At 45.7% G+C, this 19395-nt stretch overlaps 1 protein-coding gene across 1 annotated transcript in view; it reads right to left on the reverse strand.

Annotated features, from left to right (window-relative positions):
- Window positions 1–19395, reverse strand: part of SLC22A15 (solute carrier family 22 member 15) — a 224714-nt gene that overhangs the window by 40637 nt on the left and 164682 nt on the right. The window contains exon 8 of the mRNA XM_069202976.1: window positions 7455–7540. Within this exon, the coding sequence (XP_069059077.1) occupies window positions 7455–7540 (86 nt within the window). The remainder of the gene's footprint in view (window positions 1–7454; window positions 7541–19395) is intronic.

Consider the following 19395-nt stretch of genomic DNA (forward strand, 5'->3'; position numbering starts at 1 on the left):
GCCCTGCGATCTCTGAAGGTCTTCTTAGATCGCAACGATCGACAGGCTTCGTAATCTTCTTCTCGATGGTCTGGAGAAAGGCACAAATTACACACCAGACACACTAGATGTTGGTCGGCATATGGGAATTTCGCGTGGCACCGATTGCTTTCCACGCGGTAGGCACGAATAGGCCTGAGTCGGGACAAATGCGCGCCGAAGGGCGAAAAATTAGATTACAACTGTAATACTGGTTCGATACTAGATGGAAACGCGATCGAAACAATACCGACGATTAAATAGGTTTTCTAAGGTTTTTCAAATTCAAAATCTCAGAACGAGAGGAAACATGTCCAAACCCGACAGCGGAAAGAAAACAATGTAACAATGGAGTCGATGCCCATGCGCACTGTAACCCAGGGGAGGAGTCACTCGATCATGTGAATCCGAAAAGACTTCTTCGAAGAAAAACAACTTGTAACACTCCGAGCCCAACACTAGATGTCGGAAGAGCTATGCATAGCATGTGTATCTGCAGCTACACATGCCATTGAACATATATATATATATATATATATATGTATGTATATACATATATATATTCTCTCTCTCTCTCTCTTCAATACTATAAATAAATAATATTGTAATTGTATTTATATAATGCTTACTACCCCTAACGAGGCGTTGAAGCACTTTGATGAGTAGCACACTACTCCAGAACCCAAAAGGACTAATGGTGGATTAGTATAGGCAAACATGAGTACAGTATTAGTATTAGTACAGGGAAGTATGAGTTAATTTGAGTGGAGGACATGTGAATGTCACAAAATAAAAACTATAAAAGCATAAGCGACATTTACATACTATTATTGCCACATCAAGCTTAAAAACATTGTCACAACGCAAAGTCTCTTGCGTAGCAGTTCTCAAAATTCTCATGGAAGCGCTATACTGGATCAGCCTTATCTGTTAACATACAGGACCAATCCATTTCCTCTGAGGGATCGAATACGCACTGCAAAAAACAAAACGTGTTCCACGATCTCACATTTACCTTTGCAGGCCAAACATATAGACAGAATCCTTTGTGGGCGCTTTGTCACGTAAAACCATTTACTGCAAGGATTTCCATACTGAAACTTTAGATAAAACTACTTCAGAGGAGGTGGCACAATTGCATCTAAACAAGGCTCAAATTCTGTTATGCATTTACAATATAAAAAGGCAAAAGTGAGCGTGCCATGTTCCAACTCAGCCAAGTCCTCTTCCTCTGTGAATGGTCAATACATTTCCTAATAAGCTCTTCTGAATATGAGTGTCCTCTCGCGGACTAATCCAGAGGGATTGTAGGCCTTGTGTGTGTAGTTGCGTTCCCACATCTTTCAGCCATGGTAGACCGCCATGGCCCTCAACGCTTTGTACCTCCTCACGTGCCTTTCTATACATAGTTAACTCCTCAGTTCGCCATAATCTTCTCCTGCAGAGCACAGGTCTTCGATCTGCTCTGCAGAACAGGTTTAATACCCATTTTTATATGTAACCGCATTGACAGGGTAATCTGTGGCAAGTTAACCAAAGACCTGCGAAACTTCCCTTCGGTTCTGGCAAGTCTTGGGGCCCTTAAATGTCTCCACAGTTTTACACCGTAAGGAGCAGCCCCCACTGATTGTATATTATAAACGTGTAGTGCTGGTCTAACACACATATGCAAGGAAGATCTGTGAGTTCTTAGGATACCAGAGTTGTACTGCGACATCTGTAAAGCATATTTATCTATCTATCTATCTATCTATCTATCTATCTATCTATCTATCTATCTATCTATCTATCTATCTATCTATCTGCATGCTCCAGGACATACAAGTCAATCTGATGCCCTGATACCCGCACATTTTGACCCTTCTCCAATTTAACTCCATCTGGCTTGGGTGTACCTCAATAACTCCTGTGAGGGTTTACGGCGATTAATTTTGTTTTTGCGGAGTTCACCTTCAGCCCCCTCCGTCTGCAGATGACCCCAAAACTAGCTAAAAGGGACTGTAGACCCGCAGGTGTCCTAGAGATCAGCAATGTGTCATGCGCAAACAGGGGTGCGGGTGCAGGCGCTGCACAGCTGTGGTGAACCACCGCAACAGGCAGTAAGGAGGCCCACCACACCATTTACATACAAAGAGAACCGTGACGGGGCAAGGACGCACCCCTGCCGTACCCCCGTCCCAACGGGCATTCGTTCAGTTAGCTGTCCCTCAGGACCCCATCTCAGTGGTGCACAGGAACTTTCATGCATTCTCAATAAGATGACCAGCATATTTTCCTGAACACCCATTTCCTTGAGAACTGACCATAACTTGGGTTGTGGTCCCAAATCGAACGTAGACCTGAGATCTACAACTGCTACGTACAAATGGCCATTTCCCAATGCAACAGACTTCCAGTACATGACACAAAACCTCAAAACTAGATCGGCTGTGTTGAGCCTTTTTCTGAAGCCAGCTAGGGGGTGGGGAAGTATGTCATTTTACTTAACCCATTTCTGAAGCCTCTCTAAACATCCAGCAACAGAAAGTGTATGGCATACTGCCTATGAGGCTTATGGACCGGGAGTTGCACAGTCTCATATGTATGGTATACTTACTTAAAGGGGCTTTCAGCCAGTTCTCTTCATCCACTGCTCTGTTTCTGTTTATCTTTGTATCTATCTATGCAAATCTGTCTATTTATCTGTGCAAGTTTATCTATCTTTGCAAGTCTATTTTGGCAACCGTACATGGTTACTCAATAATGCCAAATACTTTGGCCCTCTACAGACGCATAATTCCAGAGGCCCTGCGTATAGCGGCCAATGGGAGTCATCCCAATCAGACAATGGTGGATTACTTTATTCAGCCAGAAACATGGATAGAGCCCTTTAATAATCTGTATTTCTCTATTATGGACTCACCCAGCGAGGATGGGCAGCTTTATGCTATATTCCCTTCTCATGCAACAGAACCTCTGACAGTATCCCTTGACGAGACATTACAAGCTATAAAGCGAGTATCCCAAACAAGGCGCCAAGCCCTGATGAAACACCAGGTGATTTTTTCCTATCAGAGTTAATGATCTGGGTTAATATAATCGCAAATGCCATTCTGGCGGGTTATGATTTAAGATTTCATTATATGCTTTGGGAATCGTTCTACGGCAGACGGGATATCCGTCATGTTTGTGACGTAGCAACCCATCCGCCTAACCAGGCTCCAAGTTTCTCTAATTGAATAGTTTGTCATGTGCCTCACCACACTACTAGATTATGCAGAAGTAACAGGAATTTGAAACAGTGAGTCTAGCAGTCAGCCGCTTCTCTATACGGGTTGGCTAAAAAGCTCCGGGACAGCAAAGGGAACCTCATTTCACACTGCGTCTGATATCTGTAACAAGCAACTCCATCCCTGGTGACTGATCCAAAATTCCTTCCCAAGAGAACAGAGTTGTGTTTGTAGGTAAACTCAGAGTGTTATGCTCACTATTGTTACGTTGTAGGATTTCCACATCAACCACATCGCCCCAAAGCCTCAGATCGAGAAGGGCGTAGATGATACAGCTCGAATGATTAGGTTAGTTGTAAGTATGATACCTCCACCTACTGGAGAGTGTGCGACCATTGCATGCTCTGATCCCTAAAGATATATAGAGAGCGATACGCTGTATGGCGGTCAGCGTCCAGCGTTTAATAGGGATAATCTGAAGTTCAGGGATAGGTCACAGTTCACCTACAACATCAGTTATAGTAGAGGGACCCAGTATAGCCAAAGGCTCAAACGCTATGTTAAAATCACCAAATACTATAAGAGGGACTCTGTCATCAATCTGGTCAATCATCTATTCTATTTGGCGTAATGTTTCAGTGACACTCTTTCCTCTTGCTGTGCGGCTAAACGCATTCTAAATATTAAATTGCTGTCTTGCATTTGATGCTAAATTAATGTCTAAGATATCACACAAGTTAATCTTTAAGATTTTAATCTTACAATTCAAAGTAATTTTAACCCAGAAGGCAAGACCTCAGCTGAGGGATGTCCCAACCCCTAGGTAAAAGCATCTACACTATAATTCATATGCCAAAGCCAGAATTGAGGCGTTGTGCACCACGTCGCTTGAAAGAGACATATATCGCTTTTTCTTTTTCACGAAGACATCTCAATCAGGATCGGATAGCTTAGACTGTATCCCAGAAATATTCTAAGATATAATATTCAGTCAATTAGAATCATAGGTCATCAAATCAGGACAATTTCCTCCTGCTCCACCAAAAACGTAGAATTTGTATCATTGTCCAACTGGGCAAAATCTGTCCGATTCCCAACATCCGCACCTGTATCAGTGAAAAATCTGGTAGGTTCCCCTCTATCATTTCCTGCTCAACCTATTAAAAAGTGTCCTCCAACCAACCAGGCTTAGTCATGTCACTCTAATATAGGCAGGATCACCCGGCCACTATTCCTGATGGGTACTTTAGCCACTGTGGTCATATAGCTGTTTTTAAACTGGATCCTGCTGGTCCCTTGAGTAAGTGTTCAGAGCTCTGACCCCACTAATCCATCCAACAACTTCCCGGCTGACAACAATAACTCAATACAATCAAATTTACTTTCTTTAGTGGGAACAACATTTTGATCTTAAAATATCAGAGCGAATTATGGGATGGCATTGACGTATGCACCAAATCCATTGAATGGATTTACTGAATAAGAAGCTCTCATACTCACTAATCAATTAAGAGGATGTGGGGGCATTGATCAAGGACACTGACCTGCTCTTTGGATTAGAAATAGGCACAAATTCCATTTATGTCTATCATTCTGGAGACCACAAAGATTTTTTTGCTGTTTTTGTTGATTCAGCTTAAGGCATCAAATGATTTCAATTCTAAATTTTTTTCTTTGCTACCGGTGTTCATTTTTCACTGCAGATTTTGTCAGTGTCAAGGTGCTGAATATTGTTAAGAGCATCTAAGAAAACACCTGCAGAAAACTAATCGATGACAACCCTGGACAGCTGTAGTTAGTGCAGGCCTTCACACGTATGTGGTCTTAGACCTTGCACAAAATATTTCACCAAACTGGTAAATGGACAAGTATGTGCAGAACAGAATCTTTTTACTTTGTAACTAAAAGCTTTGAGTGTGTTAGGTACTACCCTGTACGTTATTAGTTTTTTACAATACTGGACGAAGAGTGCAAAATGTCGTACAAACCTGCTCGGAGATCTTCTCATTTGCTACAGAACAATAACCTAATAAGTATCCGTAACATTATTAAAATCAGGAAATTACAGCTCTAGTTCATTAAGTGGAGTCATCCTATCCACCTAGACAAAGAATGCATCAAAACATCTCACTAAAATTTGAAAAAAACTCCCACAATCGAGGTAGAGGTCATTATTAAAGAGTAAAGCTCTGGCGGTACGACTGTGTGACCTCTGGGCAGAGTAAATAATGGAAAGGAACAAGCTTAGAAGAAAGACTCGAGAGCTAGCTCTTTTCACATGCATGTCTTGGTCAGTTTGTCAGCACTTTCTGGCTATTACTGATTCAGGTCACCTCACGTGGAAACTCTTTGTTCTCAACCTCAAATTCCTTGAACCCAGGACTCTCTTTCAATACCAACAGCATGTCAGGGGGTGTACCACTTCCCGACACAATAACTGTGGGCATCGCATATGGCCCTTCAGACAGCCCTCCAGCACTAGAGTTGAACAGAAGGACACTTAGGATTACAAAGGAGGATACAGCTGATGTACCTAAGAAATGCTACAGACTAAGGAAAGATTTAGGTTTCATAAGGTAAAATAAATTACACAAACACCGAGGGCATTTAGTATCGTCCCGCACAACTAAGAACATCATCGCTGCAACTGGAGTGGCGGTGGGATGGGAGGAGTGATGATCAAGCTACTACTGGCTGACAATACTTTTTATTCAAGCCACTAGTGAGTAGGATTGAAATGAACTGCAGGGGAATATTTCAATCCTGTGAGGAGGTCAACATGTGGAGGGGGGGTCATCCAGTTCTTTTTAGTCAAAATTAACCACCAATCCTAAGAGTGGCTTTAAGGCCACTTTCCTTCTGGAAATGATTTAGGAGGTGCTCCTCCCCCTGAACTAAGGACCGCTTAAAATAGTCGGTGAATGAAATGGAGAAAATCAGTAGATAATTAAATATTCTACAATACAACCCAATGCAGCTGGTCATACAGAGTGTATACAACCCAATGCAGTTGGTCATACAGAGTGTAGCCACATTTCTAGGACACTTATGATCCATAGATATTCTAGATAAGACCACTTGAAGCGAAAGCAGGTCTCTAGAGGTAAACTCCCCTCTCCCTTGTAGTTTATGATGTACATTTTAACAACCTGGGGTAAGTATGTGAGGCATGGAAGACTCGCTGTTAATGGAAACCAGCAGGACCACAATCAGACAAACATTGTACTATAGGAAAGACGTAGGATCTGAAGGCCGACGACCCATCATCACACTGATTTCATTAGAGCACCTTACTGCATAATCGCTTTAAAACTGTGAGAGATCTCAGGCCTCGAAGGTGCCTGGACTCTTTTTGTATTATTCTTTTTAACTGCTGCCCTGCTTTACCTACCGGTAAGTAAAACTTTTTCTTTTTTAAACTGATAGGTGATGAAATAGAATCTACTGAGTGGGACAGATGTATGAAGCTGTGCAGAGCCCCAAACCCCTGACACTTGTTGAAGCTCCGTCTGCTTTGTCCTCCTGCCCTCGAAATGTCGAGTACACAAAGGAAGTAACTTGAATATCCAAATGGAGTGATGTTTCCCTGAGGTCCCTCGACACCTGGAGTAAAAGGCCGTTCTCGCAATGGATGGCAAGTAACTATGGATGCTGCTGGACTATAAAAAAGGAATAACACAGTCAGCCCATGAATCGACTCTGGGTAGGTATAACAAAGGACCATTCAGTGACACGTGTTTAAGTCTGTAAATTTTCCTTATGCAAGATCATGAATTTGGAAGGTATGAAATAATTCCCTGCTTCAAGAAATATTAAAATTACATCAAACATCTTCGTTGCATCATTTACACACCTACACTAATCTCAGGAAGTACTAGTTAAAAACATCGGTGTTTGTGGTTATTGGTAATGTCAAAGCTGATGTTCACACAAATATCTTCTTCTCTTTTTCACCATTTCACAAGGGCACCATGTGCTGTCATCTACTGCTTGAAACTGGACAGTGATTGGAACAAAAGTGTTTTTCACTTAGCTGAGCATCCTTTGAATGTGACCTGTCAAGAACCATCCCGCTCATCCAAATAGTACAGAAACAAACAGCCACATTCGCCATCAATTACACTTTATAGAGAGAATAGTACATTTCTTAGCAAGTTATCAGTACAATAAATGTGTGGTATTTACTGTCCACAATGACAACAAACTGCTCATGAAAAATGAAAATACCTCTCTTTTCTGGAAGTGTCATTACAATGAGACAGGCCACACCTCCCAGGCACAGGAATCCTGCCAAGGTCCGCTTACGTCCAAACCTGCCAGAGTAAACAGGTAACAAGCAGTTAGTTCAACATCTACTCAACTACCAGAACTTACTCCTAAACTTTTACATATGTTTCAAAATGAAAGACTTGAATTATATCGAGCCCAAAAAGCTCTTCATGCTAGCGGTACATCAGAACTCTGCAAAGTGATCGGACAAGAGTCTCAATTAAAACTTTGAGAAGGAGAAGCTACCTACGAATAATCTTAGCTTTCCATCACAACTATATTCATTAAATTCATACAGAGAGTACTCCTACAAAGGTGAGGCATCCAGTAAACACCTATTTCTACCTACAAACACAATTTTCCATACCACTTTTGTAAACTTCAAATACAATTGCAACATTAGTGAAAAATGGGTCCTACGTGTCTCTTTTAAAAGAAAAGCAACCTGCAGATGGAGGGGCAAACGGCCATGTGACACGTCACTTTGAAGGCAGCAGGCTGTATCAGAGTCAGGGTGCAGTCAGCATTAGCCTCAGTACAGTTAGATGAGCCAGATGGAGGAAAACCTTTAATTATGATGTACCCATGCAGAATATCAAGGAGGTGGGAGATTTTTGTAATTAATTTAACGGAGATAAGCATCATATGTCAGCAATAGTTATTCACCTATAATAGCAGTTCTTGGCCATGGGGTTTTTCCCTGAATCTAATTTCATACAGGTGTGAGAATATTTTTTCTCATGAAAAAGTGAGGAAAATTAAAACCATGCTTATAGCAGGTGACAGCTTCTAACCCTTTTGTTATTTTTTACATTTACTCAAAGCCAACATGTTCAAAGGTTTTCACTCAACACACCACTGCACCCCTTTTTAAAACTGAATCAAAAAAGGTGAATGGAGTCTCCTGGTAGCTTGATATATACCCAAAGCACAGAGCTAGTCCTCACGAGAGCACCGCTAACTGCTCTTCCCCGCGTGGAATTGGCCTCTGCACCTTCTGGTAGCATGATATATGCCCAAAGCACAGCATGATATATACCCAAAGCGCAGAGCTAGCCCTCATGAGAGCACCGCTAACTGCTCTTCCCCTCGTGGAATGGGCCTCCGCACCTTCTGGTACCATGATATATACCTCAAAGCGCAGAGCTACTCCTCATGAGAGAACCACTAACTGCTCTTCCCCTCGTGGAATGGGCCTCGGCACCTTCTGGTAGTATGATATACACCCCAAAGCACAGCATGATATATACCCCAAAGCGCAGAGCTAGTCCTCATGAGAGCACCGTAACTACTCTTCCCCTCGTGGAATGGGCCTCTGCACCGTCTGGTGGCATGATATATACCCCAAAGCGCAGAGCTAGCCCTCATGAGAGCACCGCTAACTGCTCTTCCCCTCGTGGAATGGGCCTCTGCACCTTCTGGTGGCATGATATATACCCAAAGCACAGAGCTAGTCCTCATGAGAGCACCGCTAACTGCTCTTCCCCTCGTGGAATGGGCCTCCGCACCTTCTGGTAGCATGATATATACCCAAAGCACAGAGCTAGTCCTCATGAGGGCACCGCTAACTGCTCTTCCCCGTGGAATGGGCCTCTGCACCGTCTGGTAGCATGATATATACCCCAAAGTGCAGAGCTAGTCCTCATGAGAGCACCGCTAACTGCTCTTCCCCGCGTGGAATGGGCCTCTGCACCTTCTGGTAGCATGATATATACCCAAAGCGCAGAGCTAGTCCTCATGAGAGCACCGCTAACTGCTCTTCCCCTCGTGGAATGGGCCTCTGCACCTTCTGGTACCATGATATATACCCAAAGCGCAGAGCTAGTCCTCACGAGAGCACCACTAACTGCTCTTCCCCTTGTGGAATGGGGCTCTGCACCTTCTGGTAGCATGATATATAACCCAAAGCACAGCATGATATATACCCAAAGCACAGAGCTAGTCCTCACGAGAGCACCGCTAACTGCTCTTCCCCTCGTGGAATGGGCCTCCGCACCTTCTGGTAGCATGATATATACCCAAAGCACAGAGATAGTCCTCATGAGGGCACCGCTAACTGCTCTTCCCCGTGGAATGGGCCTCTGCACCGTCTGGTAGCATGATATATACCCCAAAGCGCAGAGCTAGTCCTCATGAGAGCACCGCTAACTGCTCTTCCCCTCGTGGAATGGGCCTCTGCACCTTCTGGTAGCATGATATAAGCACCGCTAACTGCTCTTCCCCTCGTGGAATGGGCCTCTGCACCTTCTGGTACCATGATATATACCCAAAGCGCAGAGCTAGTCCTCACGAGAGCACAGCTAGCTGCTCTTCCCCTCGTGGAATGGGCCTCTGCACCTTCTGGTAGCATGGTATATACCCCAAAGCACAGAGCTAGTCCTCATGAGAGCACCGCTAACTGCTCTTCCCCTTGTGGAATGGGCCTCTGCACCTTCTGGTAGCATGATATAAGCACCGCTAACTGCTCTTACCCTCATGGAATGGGCCTCTGCGCCTTCTGGTAGAATGATATATATCCAAAGCATAGAGCTATTCCTCACTAGAGCACTGCTAACTGCTCTTCCACTCGTGGAATGGGCCTCTGCACCTTCTGGTGGCATGTCACTATACAATGAGCTTACTACATACCTGCCCAGGGTCTGCTTTGTTGACGGCAGGCTTGGTCTCAGCACCCAGATTATGCAAACAGTGTTTATGTTGTCTAAGTAGAATCTTACTGCTCTTTTAACACCTAATGTTAGAAGAGGCTCTTCTGTCAGACAGGAAGTGACCGAAAAACAAGAGTGAAAGGATATTTTTCAACCGAGGTGAAATTCTGAGATAACTTTGATTAGAGAAGTAATTTGATCGCAAGAACACTGTACGGCGGTCGAACACCATATAAAGTTCATCAGTCTACAGAGCTGGAAGCCGGATCACCCTTTTAGTCGAAGTAATAGCCACACCTAAACTTACATTCCATGACAGATACTGTGAGTTAGGTTTTAGTACGGGTGCAAATGGAGGGCCCAGGAATTGTAACAAGACAGAGTATAGTTACCATGGAGAAGAAGGACTTCTAACCAGGTGAAACACTCATCTTCAAGACTTCAAGGAAATCCTTAATCAACAGAACTGCAGAAAAAGATGCCTGTGATGGACTTTTCGTATAAGTAACGACGACAGACAGCCAAATGTACTTAAATTGTAGAAAATGTAAGATGAGATTTATCTACAATAAAGCAAATATAGTAATGCCATTTCTTTCTGGCTAGGTATCTGGCCCATCCTTTTCTGGAGGAACCAGATGCAGAAACTCTTCCATCTTGAGGTGTCAGACAACTGAGTGGAAGGGAGGAAAGGTGCGTGGACAACACCATGATGTTCCAGCAGTTATCTCAAAGTTCAGGAGACCATAGTGCAGGTACTCAGGAGTGAAGAGGTCACGTTCAATCTTTACAGGATAGGGTAGAGTATCTTGCCCAAAACCCTGGTGTGCATGTCTGGCCCCTTTGAAAGCTTCCTGTGTGGCTGCAGGGAGAGAGGAAGCAGAATGGATATTACAACTGTCTCAGGCAATCCAGATGACGCAGAATCATTGTTATCCTGCATCCACTCATTTTGGGAATTAACTTGGAAGGGGAGGAAAGTAACAGGAGAATGTCATCAACCTGTCTACTAACAGACCACTTTGTGTGGATGAGACTCTGGTACCTGGACACAAAGGGGAAATGAGTAACCAAGACCCGAAAGATATCTAATAGAACCTTGCTGTTTGGTACCAACTTGTGCTCCAAGGAACCCCTGCTGAGATTATGTGCTGGAGGCCTGGAAGATAAAATGCCACCAATGAGATACTTCTTACCACGGACCAGTATCTGATCGTCTGCACCTTCCTTGAAGTTACTATGTGATTGGTTCTCTGTTTGTTGAGGTAATGCATCACGGCTTTACTGTCGATCTGAAGCAAAAAGGATGAAACAAAGCGATGGGAGGATGGATTTCAGAGACAGATGGGCCTCAGCTCTAGTATGGCGATGCGACTTCTCTATAAAGGAGCTCATCCCTGGATCTGAAACTTCCCCATTGTGAGATCCCTAAAATTTCACACAACAGTGAAGGACTGCAGGATGCAAGCGGGAATACCGAGATGACGCCCAGCCTGTTCACCAGGACCCAATTGAGAAATGGTCTAGCATTTATACAGGCTGACCAGGAAGCGCCAGGGATGGGGAACAGCTTAAAACAAGTGAGAAGAGTGAAAGGCGAGGGGGAAAAGAAGTACAAGGCGTGGAGACCCAAATGGAGAAAGCAACGGTAACCGAAGCAGAATCAGAGCAGGACGAGACAGTAGGGAACACCAAAGGCAAGTACGCCGAGAGTAGCCCTAGTAAGGTTGCACAAGGAGAAGGTGGTAGCTACAACAACCAAGGTGAGGACGCTGAGAGCTGTCCCAGCAACAAGACCCAAGGAGAAGGTCCTAGCAACACTGCCAGAGGCACAGAGAAGACCTCGAGTGATACTGCTCTCAAACCCGGCGATGCAGAGTGTGAGAGGGATGCTTCGGATACTCGGACTGGGGAGAGGGTTACAATACATTCAATTGTGGTGGTAGAACACTTCACCACCTGGGCAGAGTGAAAGCAGGAGGGCACTGAGGACAGGGTACTGCATGTATCATGAAGGAAAAGGTGTTGGGGAGCACTAAAACAGAGAAGAATAAAAATATAGGAAACTAACTGGTAATATTGTTTGTATGGTTTGCCCCAAGGACCTCTATCCTACTGATGATCGAATTGGGAATGGAAGCAAACAGAAGCACTACCGTACCAAGGAGCAGGTGTAAAGGAAGATCGAGAATGGACATCGGCCAAGAGGGATAATATTGACCAGTGAGACAAAAAGGAAAAAAAAAAATCCCAAAAGCATTTCTAAATATAAAAAGGAGAAAATAAAAACACTAACACACTCTGGCACGTGTTCCAACTATACCACAAGGTCACAAGTGGTGACCGAAGTGGGATAAGTATTGTGTCTGACATCATGATACAATCCGTGTCTATGGAAGAGAGGATTACACAGTTGGCTGAGAGACAACGACATCTCCAACTAGTGATAGAGCAACAGTACAAACTGCCCAGCAGAACTGGGAGGCCTTCCAAAATGAGCTAAAGGATCAGGCTCCATTACTTACTTTTGATCAACAAGTGCAAGTCACTGCTATGATGAGACTAACTGATGCTATTACTAGTGCCTATGTCCATCCCAATGTTCCAGGCACAGTATTACTGTTGTATTAGGATGGAGATGACCCCAAGTATTTCTTTACAAATTTTGAGAGCGACTACCACAGTGGCGTGGCCTCCAGAATGTTGTGGACAGTATATAGCGCTACTTCTCTCAAAAAACAGCATATACAGATATTTAAAAAGCTATAGCTGAGCGACTAGAATGTGATCCCGAATATTATAGAGTGTGGTTTCAGAAAGAGAAATGGCCAACTAGAGACAATCCTAGATCTTTGTATTACTGTATCAGGGACTTGGGCAATAGGTAGCTCCAACCTAACATGGCAAGCATGGCGGAGGTCACAGAGAAGATATATCTTGAAAAGTTTATTGAAGCACTTCCACAGAGTACTTGGAACAGGATTAAGCAACATCCAAATCTCACAGCTGGTAATGCTGTGGAGCTGGGCTGTGCCTTCCATTGATCACCCAAATTTAGATCTGCCATAGTTCGACCCACAGTGGGACCCTTTAAGGGGCCGACCCATATAGAGTACAGAATAAATTCGGCCATGACAATCCCAGGAAAGTCTTCAACAAGTTTCAATGGTTACTCACAAGGGCTAAGTGCTTCCACTGCACGTAGTGGGGCCATAAAGCCTGCCACTACCCACAACGGACCCCTCCTGCTAAGCCTATGGAAGTAGGATATACTTGGGGGGGCCAGATCCTGTTCATGGGAATAGGGTTCAATGAGTTCAAGAAAACCATATATCTCAATTACAGGGCGGTTCCAGCCCTGTTAGACACATGATGTCAATGTACATTGGTCAGTAAAGAACTGGTTCCAGGAGCCTAATTAAGAGAAGGGGAGACTGTTAGAGTGACAGGCGTACAAAGGGACCAAAAAGAGTATCCAGTGGTGGAGGTTCTGCTGGACATTAAGGGTGATCCCCAGCTTAGAACAGTAGGGAGAATCGCACTCTTACCAGAGCGGATAATAACTGGCACTGACCACCCTAAGTTCAATCAGTGTCTAGCATCCTTGCAGAGACGGCCTTCAAGAGATGCCTGGATTAAGGAGGAACACAGTGAAAGAGAAGAAAACTAAATAGAAGGGAAAAACAGAGGTTTCTATACACCAATAATCCTAATTCAGTTTCTAATCTCTCATCCCCAGTAGCAGCAAGGGATTCCCAGCCCAGTTTCCTGGTCAGTGAACTGCTCTGCCTCCGCATAGCTCCACCAGTAAGTGGAAGACTGTCCTGTCTTGAACTCTGACCTCGGTCAGAACTTCGAGGCCCTCCGCCACCCGCAGGCTTCTGCCTGCGCCTCATCCCTGGTGCCTAGGGGAAGAGCTCTGCCCATCTGCTGAGCTGCCCTCTGCCTCTTTTCTCCTCCTTTTTCTCTCTTAGTGTGCTGTTTTGTGCCTTTTGCTTTCTACGCTTTCCTCTTTCTTTGCCTCTTTCCCTTTCCCTTTTCCCCTCCTTTTTCTTTTAGTGTGCTGTTTCTGTGCCTTTCGCTTTCTACGCTTTCCTCCTCAATCCTTCCATTCTCACATCTCTCCTCTCCCTCCCTGCCGCTGCTGCACTACCCCCTCCTCTCTCTCATTCTCAATGCCGCCCCCACCCCCCTTTTTTCACGCCGTTTCCCGCTCCTGCCTCCCAGCTGTCCCTATCATCCTCTGCTCCCTACTTAATGGCGGCTGCTGGCAAGCTTGTCTGCGCCTGTCTGCGTCCCGACCAGTGGCAAGACCACTGGACCTCACACCCACCACCGCTACACACCACCAGTACTCATTGCACTCTATCCAGGACATGACAACAACTGTAAGCAGGCATCTCCAAGTAACACCAAGGCACCCTGCACCTGTCGCCACTGCAAATTCACCAGCCTCCGTCACTCAAGCCCACCCCCAAGGAACCACAAATCAGATCACAGCCTCAGATGTATCCTGATCAACACTCGCTCCATCCACAGGCATGCCATCGAACTCTGGAATCTCATCGACACCACATCCCCGGACATCACCTTCCTCACAGAAACATGGCTTAACCCCTCCACGGCTCCAAATATCACCATTGCCATCCCAGTTGGCTACAAGATCATCTGCAAAGACCATACAAATCACTCCAGGGGAGGCATTGTCCACAAAGAGTCCCTACACCTCTCCAGCAGCACCGAAGACTCCACAACCAACATGGAACCAACCCTAACACCACTCTGCGGGGCACCCTCATCTGCAGGCTGCCGAGCCCCGTCCCCCATTCTGGGACACCATCGCTGACCTAGCTACCACCCACGCTCTCACATCCAAGGACTACATCCTCCTGGGGGACCTCAACTTCCACCTGGAAAACTCAAACAACAACTCCATCACACTGATCAAAAACCTCACCAACCTCAGACTCAAGCAACTCGTCACCGCACCCACTCACTCGGCCAGTCACACGCTGGACCCCATCTTTTCCGCCAGCAACCATGTCTCCGTCAGCCACACCACCGAACTCTAATGGACCGACCACCGCTGCATTCACTTCACCTTTAACAAACCCACTGGTCGCCACCACTCTCACCAACTTCCCCCCAGAAATTGGAACAAGGTCATGGAAGCCCAGCTCACCGCCAGCCTCAACGCAACACCCCCCAAGCCAACGACGACAACACTACCGCACACAACCTCCACAATGGAACATCGACTGCGCCAACACCCTCACCCCCCTCAAGACACCCCACTACAGAGGCAAAGCCAAGAAAGCAAACTGGTTCACCCCCGCACACAAAGAATCGAAGCAGGTCTGCAGACGTCTGGAGAGGAAATGGAGTACCGACAAGACCCCCGCAAATCACAAAACCTTCAAAAACGCCGTGAAGCATCACCACCAGCACATTAGGACCACCAAAAAACTCATCCTGCAGCAACGCATCAATAAAAACGCCCACAACAGCAAGGAGCTTTTCAACATCAAAGAGTTCATCAACCCCAACTCCAACTCCACAGACATTCCCCCATCGCAAGAACTCTGCTAAAAACTCACCAACTACTTCCACCGCAAGATCGCAGACATTTATGACAGCTTCACTACCCAGGGCCCTCCCACTACTCTCACCACCTGCCTGTCGACCGAAGCGTCACCACGCCCCCCTCTGCTGGAACAATATCACTGACAATGAGACCTGCAACATCATGGCAACCACCCACTCAGGAGCACCCTCCGACCCTGCCCTCGCCACATTTTCAACAAAGCCAGCAACATCATCGTACTTAAACTCCGGTATACCATCAACCACTCCTTCGAAACCGCCACCTTCCCAGAGAGTTGGAAACACACCAAGATCAACCCTCTACTGAAGAACCCACCGCCGACCCAAAAGACCTCAAGAACTACCAGCCCATCTTCCTGCTCCCCTTTCCAGCCAAAGTAATCGAGAAGGCAGTCAACAAACAACTCACCGCCTTTCTGGAAGCCAACAGCATCCTGGACCCCTCTCAGTCAGGATTCAGAAGCAACCATAGCACCGAGACCACCCTCCTTGCTGCCACAGACATCCGCACCCTCCTCAACAGAGGCAAAACCGTCACCCTCATCCTCCTGGACCTTTCTGCCGCATTCGACACAGTATCACACGACACGCTACGCACCCGCCTCCATGATGCCGGCATCTGAGACTCAGCACTGCAATGGCTCTCCTCGTTCCTCACCAGCAGAACACAGAAGGTCCGAAACCCCTCCCCCCCTTTCTCTCGGAAGCCAACAAGATCAGCTGTGGCATCCCCCAAGGATCCTCATTGAGTCCCACCCTCTTTAACCTCTACATAACCCCACTGGCTGCCATCGTCAGAAGCCACGCACTCAACATAGTTTCCTACGCCGACAACACCCAAATGATAGTCTCCCTCACCAATAACCCGACCACCGCCAAGAACAATTTCCACAAAGAAATGAAAGCAGTCTCTACCTGGATGAAAGACAGTTGCCTCAAACTGAACTCGGACAAAACAGAAGTCCTCATTCTCAGCTCCACACCGTCCGCCTGGAACAATTCCTGGTGGCCCACAGCCCTCTGAAATGCCTTCACCAACCACGCCCGCAACCTCAGCATCATCTTAGACTCATCGCTCTCAATGGACCGACAGGTGAGCGCCATCTCATCGGGCTGCTTCCACACCCTACGCATGATTCGAGAAATCTACAAGTGGATCCCTACCGAAGCCAGAAGGAAAGTCACCCAGGCCCTCATCAGCAGCCACCTTGACTACGGCAATAAACTCTATGCCGGAACCACCGCCAAGACCCGGAAAAGACTACAACGTATCCAGAATACCTCCGCCCATCTCATCAAGAACGCCCCACGACACAGCCACACCGCCACCCTTCTGAGAAACCTACACTGGCTGTCTATCGACAAGCGAATCACCTTCAAGCTCCTGACCCACGCCTACAAGGCCCTACACAATGCCAGACCACCCTACCTCAAGCACGGACTCTCCTTCTACACTCCAGCCAGACAAATCCGCTCCGCCAACCAGGCTCTCACCAACATCCCCCGCATTCGGAAAACCCACAGCCAGAGGAAGATCCTTTTCCCACATCGCCAAGACCTGGAACACTCTCCCCATCCACCTCAGGCAGTCCCCCACCCTGTCACAGTTCAGGAAGGACCTCAAGACCTGGCTCTTCGACTGATCCTCAGCGCCCCCCCACCTTCCCCTGTGCCTTGGGGCCCTCACAGGTGAGTAGCCGCGCTTTACAAATCCCTGCTTGATTGACTGTCAAAACTGCACAGAGAGAGGATGGCATCCTGGTCCACCCGTGGGAACAGTTCAGGGAAGGAGATGCTAATCAGGAAGGACCCTTATTTTGTGTTAAAAAACATGTTATACTAGGTGCAAAGGTGGGGGAAATACAGATTGAACAACTACTAGTTCCCACTGTTTTCCATAAACAAGTATTACAATTGGATGGGGGTGCTCATTATGGAAAGGAAAATACTTTGAAATACCTACTAGAGAGATTTTACTGGCCTGGAGTATATTGGGATGTAACCAAGTATTGTGCTTCATGTCAACTGTGTCAGTTGACAAATCCCGCAGGGGTATCCAGGGCTCCACTATATCCTCTCCAAGTCATTGAAGTCCCTTTTCAAAGGGTAGCAATGGACCTGGTGGGACCCCTAATACTGTCAGCTAGGGGACATCAGTATATCCTTGTTTTAGTTGTTTATGCTACTCGATATCCAGAAGCAATTCCCCTGATCAGTATGACAACAATGGCTGTATCCCACGCAATGTTCACTTTCTTTTCTCGAGTGGGGTTCCCTTGTGAGATATTAACCAATCGGGGTACCACCTTCATGTCCTGACTAATGGCCCAGGTATGTAAGATGTTGGCCATTAGGCAAAGCCGTCCCTCGGTATATCATCCTTAGATAGACGGACTAGTTGAGAGATATAATAAAACATTATAAATATGCTGAGAAAGGTTATAACAAAAACAGGAAAGGACTGGGATAGTAAGCTACCCACGGTTTTCTTTCCCATTCGGACCCATGAGCATGCCTCTACTGGGTATTCACCCTTTTGGCAGGAAACCCCTGACCCTATTAGATATGTCAGTAGAGCAGTAGATGGAAGAAGCAGGCGGAGGAAAGTCCCTACCCGAGTATGTTACGGGGCTCAGAGAATCTTTGACAACCTTGTGGGATCAGGTGCATGACAATTTGGAAAAGATCCTTATTAACGAAAGATTAAAAGCAATAGTTATAGCACCTTTTTCAGTGTTACCCTTTGTTATTCTCAGGTACCCCAGAGTTAACTACACTCATATCTCATGATATCATCACACCGGAAGGCCAAGGTATTAAACAAAAGCCCTATCGAATTCCAGATGTTAGACGAAGTGCGCTAGAACAAGAATTTAAAAACATGCTAGAAGCTGATATCATAGAAACCTCCCAAAGTCCTTGGTGTTCTCCTATAGTCTTAGTATAGAATGGAGTTGGGAGTCTACGGTTCTGCATTGATTTCAGACAACTGAATAGTATATTCAAATTTGACACTTCTCAAATGTTACGCATAGGTGAGCTCATAAAGCTAATGGAGGGAAGACACATCATGACCACGTTAAACCTAACCAGGAGTTACTTGAAGATACCATTAACATTAGAGGCAGGGAGAAAACTGCATTCTCAAAGCCTTCAGGGCTTTATCATTTCAAAGTATTACCCTTCGGTCTCCATGGGCCTCCTGACACTTTTCAACAGCTTTCAGATTATATACTCAGACCCCATTGGGGTACGCAATTGCGTATCTCGGTGAAATAGTGGTCTATAGCCCTACCTGGAACACTCCCCTGCATCATTTATTTCTTATTCTAGATGCTCTAAATCAAGCAGACCTTATCATTAGCCCTAAGAAGACTACCATAGTGACTGATCATATACAGTACTTGGGATTCGCTATTCGAGCAGGGGCCATTCAAACCCAGATAGATAAAATTGAGGCTATTAAACATATTTCTAGATCTTCTACTAAACAAGAAATTTGCTCCTTTTTGGGACTGATTGGATACTATCGTAGATTCATACCCAATTTTCTGAGATTGCCAGGCTCCTCCCTGACTTGCTGACCAATAAACACCCCTATCAAATAAATCTGTGGTTAGCTATCCATGATCGCAGCTTTCAACAGT

The sequence above is a fragment of the Pleurodeles waltl genome, chromosome 8 (assembly GCF_031143425.1).
Source record: "Pleurodeles waltl isolate 20211129_DDA chromosome 8, aPleWal1.hap1.20221129, whole genome shotgun sequence".
Taxonomy (NCBI): Eukaryota; Metazoa; Chordata; class Amphibia; order Caudata; family Salamandridae; genus Pleurodeles; species Pleurodeles waltl.